Source organism: Cucurbita moschata, unplaced genomic scaffold (genome assembly GCF_002738365.1).
Source record: "Cucurbita moschata cultivar Rifu unplaced genomic scaffold, Cmos_1.0 Cmo_Scf00016, whole genome shotgun sequence".
Lineage (NCBI taxonomy): Eukaryota > Viridiplantae > Streptophyta > Magnoliopsida > Cucurbitales > Cucurbitaceae > Cucurbita > Cucurbita moschata.
In genome coordinates, this window is record NW_019268532.1 from 3280347 (window position 1) to 3286267 (window position 5921).

A 5921-nucleotide genomic window follows, 5' to 3' on the forward strand; every position below is an offset into this window, starting at 1 on the left:
ATTAAAAGCGGAAAAAGAAAAAATCTAACCCAACCCCAAAACCAATTGACATGCCTTCACACTTAAAAAATGAGGGAGAAATATAGGGAATTTTGGATAATGATTAAACATAAATTTAGATAATATATATTAATAAAAATTGAGATTTATTTCTAACGTAACATTTGCATAAGATTGGAAGATAATAATTTATTAGTATTAATTATTACCTTAAATAACATATCTATTAGGAAACAAATATATTAAATTAAAATAGAAGGGTAAATTGGTAAGAAAATATCCAACAAAGCTATAGTTGAAATTAAGTTTTCCAAGACAATTTCCGAATCCTTATTGGGGAGGAACTGTTGGGCTTAAATGGGATTGTTGAATGACAAAAATACCCCTTAACAAATCATAATTATCTCATAATTATATTCAAATAAAACCGAACTTATCCTCTACGAAATCTCTTAAATCATGGATTCATTTGACATTTAAAAATAGAAAATATATGATAATTAACATTTATCTAATTGATTAATCAACCTAATTGGAAGAATATTTTCTTATATTCATATTAACATATTTCTTAAAGGAAGATTTCATATTCATAAAAAAAGTCTAAATGAATTTATAGAAATAATGTATTTGTATCATTTGTAAGAACTCGAGTTTAAGATTTGGATCAGGATTTGGAATCCAGATGAATCTGGCATTCCCCTTTGTTCACGGGACATTGTTAGGTTACCTACATCTAGTTCTTAAGATTAAGATCGAAGAGTATTCCCATCAACTAACACAACTCCTTTCAACATGTTTTATTCTCACTCACATGCATCTTAAGAAAATTCCTACGAGGTCGCCTAACATAGAATTGCTCTAAGTAAAGCACGTTTAACCATAGAGTTCTTAGCCACTAAAAAAGAACGTACACCTGGTTGGTATAGGTACTGATTTTCAATTCTTTAAGCTTTTCTTAGCTATCCTATTCTCAGAATCTTTCTCATTCGGATGCCGTCTTAGTTTATTTATGTACTCCTCATTTACTCCGATAACACATCCTATTTTGAGAACTCGAGAAAATCGACTATACTTGTTTCGGCCACCATCTTCAAACTCATAAGAGATTTTATAACTGACCCAAATGAAAAGCAAATAACTATAAATTAACCAAAAAGCAAAGTTCCATAAATGTTCATAACACAAATACATAATTTCTTTTAATTATATTTGAGAGCATAAACTTCTCCATATTTGCATGTCATAGTATAAACATCTTGATTATATGTAAGAGATTTTCCAATTAACCCAATTCAGTAGCTCAAATTACCAAAATCCAAGAACTAGAAATTAGCTGAAAAACAAGAGCCTCATGTTCAAAATAACATCACCTTGACTCGATTGTCTCTTAGTCTTTCTGTCGCCTCTATTGTGTCCTCCATCGATGTTTACAATCTGTCGGCAAAACCCAAATAAACTAGAAAATTAGGGAAGAAATAGAATTCATTTTACTACAAATGTGTAGCAAATCACATAAATATCAAGTTTGAACTTGAAAAAATTGAGTGGAACATTACAACTAATGGACAAAAATTTCCTTTAGTAATGTAGTGGCCGTCGGATTTGATACTAATTATGAAGTTTGATGAATTCAAAGGCTATCAATGGCATACCATGTGTCCAGTTTTCCATGCTTTTCATTACTTTTAATTATGAAGTTTGATGAATTCAAAGACTATCAAGGCATCATTGTAATTGTCAATCCTTTTATCATATTCCAAGTTGCCCCTAAAAAATTCCCCTCCCAAATAGTTGACTTTCATTAATTTTCCCATCCACAAAACGTCCTTTCAATTTAATAATGTTAAGGATAGTTGACCGTCACTATAAGGCAAATATCTAGATATTTGCCTTACATTACGGGTTACCATATTTGCCCTCTTATTAAAGGCAAATATATTGCATTCATTTATTATTCTTTCCTTTTATTACTATTTCCATAATATTTGTAATTTACCATATTTCTGTATTCTGAAAATAATTATAAATAAGAGAACTCTCACCCCCATTGAGGTGTGGTGATTCAGCAAACATTCACAAATAACAGGAAAAACCATGTGAATTAGTGACCCGCCATTGCCTTCTCTTTCAAAGTGGCGCAATAAATTAAGCATATAAGGAAAACCCAATCGCAGGCTGCTGCCGCTTTAAAGACAAATAATATGGCTCATTTTTGCCGTTGTTGCATTGATGCCATATTGAATTGAATTGAATTGAATTGAACCCACCCTTTTCACATTCACAACATTCTTACAATGTATAAATGGATAGATTATGAAAGTAAGACTAACCTTTTGGTTTGTAGTTCATTGGTTATGTACAAGGTTGCAAACATGTGATTGACCTTTTGACTCTGAATACCACAAATTGAACTCCCAGCTCCCAAGTCAAAATATTTCTGGGAAGTCAAACAGCAATTACCATCAGATGGAACCATCAAAATAAACAGGGAACTAATCAGTTAAGAATATAAAGGCTTTTGAATAAAGCATTGCTAAATGGGCAGATTCAAGAAACCTATAGAAGTTCCTTTGAAGCATTTTTACATACACATGACAGACTGACCAAAGCAAGAACGAAATTGGGAATAGAACAAAGCAATCTGAACCTGAATCAGAGGGGAAACAAGTCAGGCAGATGCGTACAATTCTGGCACAAATGAGAACCATCTGAAACCACAGCTCCATCTTTCCGGTAGAGAAGGGCATTTGGGAAGCCAATGCCATGTTCTCCTGCTCAATTTGTAATACAAAATCTCCGGCCAAGTGTGGCAACAAAGACAGATGGTTCCCTGATGCCAAAAGCAATAAACGTGCTTGTAATTGTGGTAACAAATCGACATGAACTTCTTACAAATCATCTGCGGCACATTTTCAATTTCCACCCAATTTCTCTGTTCTGAAAACTCCCATAGCTTCAAGCTCCTTGAAATCCCATTCCTCCCAATTCCACCGATCATATACAATTTCCTATCGCCATCGCTCACTAATCTAACAAACGTAAGATCCTCGGGCATTACGATATCGGGTTCCTCCCACTCGCCATTTTCCAAATCGAAGGTAACAATAGAAAATGGTTCTGGCGTAACAAAATACAAACGGCCATTATAGCAAGCAGCTTCTTGGCGATGATTATCACCGAGAATCGGCGCGAAATTGTCGAATCTTCGCCAGGAATGATCCCTGGAATCGAAAACCAAAGCGGAAACAGGAGACGAGCCGGAGAAGAGCGTGAAAATCTTGTACCCTAGGGGCACGGAAATCAACGTCAGCAACTCGAATGCGAATGGATGATACGGAAATTCGATCAGTCTCGAGGATTTGGTCAAGAGATTGCAAACAACGAAGGAGCAAGAATTTCGAAGAGAGAAGCAAACGAGGCCGTTGGCAGTAGAAACAAGAGCAGTAGAAGGAATGCCAGAAGGAAGCGAAACGGAAACAGAGAGCGGCAAGCTCCGCCAAGTTCCGAGAGCAGAATCGTACAGAGGTAACTGACGAAAACATTGCGGATGCGCCAGCAAGAGGAAGGAGGAGAAAGAGGAATCAGAGTGCTTAGAGACGAAAGAAGGAGAATACAAGAGAGAATCAAAATGCTTACAAGTCGATCTTAGGTTAAAACAGGTTCTGAGAGGGAGAAAAGAGAGTACGTGATCAAGAAGTTCCGGTGGAAGTCGGCTCCAGATGCCGGGATCCATTTCCGGCGACGTGGAGCCTGCCGGAGAAGAAGGAACGTCCTTGGGCTTGGCGGTGACGACGGAGAGTCCACTGAGCTTGGAGAGATATTTGAAGCTCCTGGATTTTTCTCTAATTTTCATATCTGAAATTCTGAAGAACATGACGAAGAGGCATAATGGCGCGGCCTTTTTATTTGTCATTCGACGGCAAAATTAGTACATAACGACAAAACATTTTAAATTATCACAATAATTATTTTTTTCTTTATCTAACTTTTATTATTTATAATTTTGTAATTTGTTTTATTTATTAAATATCTTAGTTAAATACCCAATATTAAAAATCTTATTTAACTTGAATTAAGGGAGTTTATCCCCAAAAAAGAATCAATAGTTCGGCGTTTCTCGTGGTTTCTATTATTCTATTTGATTTCGGAATAGACTAATAAAACTGATGTAATAAGTGAAGTCCTCGTTGACCCATTAGTTCAGACATCAGACTGCTCGTGTCTAACTCCATAACCACACAGGCTCACCTAATTGTGATGCAACTCAAGTCCCCTGTTCGCTCTTTTCTAAATGAATAATTTAATATCTTACCTAATCCTCATGTTTATGAGGTAACTAGGCTCACTGTTCAAACGCTTGAATTGAATGATTGTGCATGGTTTATGTGATATGTGCACCCTCATGCATGATCGATCAAGACTTGTATGATTATGTGTATGTTTATACAAGACATCACGATCTACAAATATTTTATGAACTATAATGGAAAGACGGTGTAACGACCTATACTCATGATTTAGATTAGGATTCGAAATCCAAATTCGACCAACTAATCCTGACATTCTTCTGCATACCCCACAACATTGTAGCATTACGAGTGAAGATTATCATCGCATACTAACACGAGTCCTTCCAAGATGCAGCATGTTGGTATGGATAATAACCTTCAATTCTTCTAAATTTTTTTCAGTCATTTTATCTTCAAGATCGCTCTCATTTACATATAATTTTTGGTTCATTCGTGTACCGGTCACTAAAAATAATGAAAAATACACGAAATCGCTAAAACATCGATTAAGTCAACCAATGGATAAATAAGATGTTTGAATTTGAATGGTATTAAGTCAATGAATTGTGAGGAGTAGAATATGAAGGTTCAACAAAACGTGCAATGGCAATGGCTACACATACATATGGTCTTTATTTTTATGCAACTAGTGGAATTGAGGAGTAATAGAGCTTGGTCTCTCGCTATAAACTCCATTTGAATATCACAACTTGCTTACTTATGGCCCTCTCTCAGACCCTAAATGCATGCCCACGACGCTGCTTGGCTGGCCTCTGCCCCCTCTAATTAATACACCAACTGATCTTCCTTCACCCTCCCACATAAATTAATGCCTTTTTTCTGATTTTGATGTTATGAAATGGACAAGATACGACATAAATTAATTTTCATCCACTTTTATAGATGTGTTACTAAAGTTAATACTTGCATCAATGTCTAAATATGTTCTTAGTTTCTAGATATGATGATTAAAAATAGTCAATTAATTAAACAATTTTCCTCCATCTCTACAGTTCAGTTTTCTCAAAGTCTTCAAAAATACAAAAATAAAACTCAAAGTGTAACGACCCAGATCCATTGCTAGCCAATATTGTCCTTTTGAACTTTTCCTTTCGAGCTTCCTCTCAAGGCTTTAGAAGCCGTCGCTAGGGGAAGGTTTCCACACCTTATAAAAAGGGTGGTTTGTTCTCCTCCCCAACCAATATGGGACATCACAATCCACCCCCCTTCGAGGCCTAGCGTCCTCGCTCGCTGGCACTCCTTCCTTTAATCGATGTGGGACTGCCACCAAATCCACCCCCATTCGGGGCCCAGCGTCCTTACTGGCACATGTGTCTACCCCCTTTGGGGAAGAGCGAGAAGGCTGACACATCATCTGGTGTCTGGCTCTCATACCATTTGTAACAACCCAGATCCACCGCTAACAGATATTGTCCTGTTTAGGCTTAACCTTTCGAGCTTCCCCTCAAGGCTTTAAAACGCGTCTGCTGAGAGAAGGTTTCCACACCTTTATAAAGGGTGGTTTGTTTTCCTTCCCAACCAACGTGGGACATCACAAAAAGTCGTACACTAAAAAGCTGAGATTATATCCATGTAACTCACTTTTTCCAAATCATGACAGTATCATTC

At 36.5% G+C, this 5921-nt stretch overlaps 1 protein-coding gene across 1 annotated transcript; it reads right to left on the bottom strand.

The window, feature by feature from the left end:
- Positions 1 to 1141: 1141 nt before the first annotated feature.
- Positions 1142 to 3857, bottom strand: LOC111453994 (F-box/kelch-repeat protein At5g43190-like). Its single transcript, XM_023095253.1, has 3 exons — positions 2651 to 3857; positions 2334 to 2440; positions 1142 to 1437 (listed from the first exon to the last, which is right to left on the bottom strand). Exon 1 carries the CDS (start codon positions 3854 to 3856, stop codon positions 2672 to 2674), a length of 1185 nt encoding a protein of 394 aa, XP_022951021.1. The 5' UTR covers position 3857; the 3' UTR covers positions 1142 to 1437; positions 2334 to 2440; positions 2651 to 2671.
- Positions 3858 to 5921: the final 2064 nt, after the last annotated feature.

Coding starts and splice junctions, on each gene's coding strand:
- LOC111453994 (XM_023095253.1), bottom strand. CDS start 3,856: ATGAAAATTAGAGAAAAATCCAGGAGCTTCAAATATCTCTCCAAGCTC.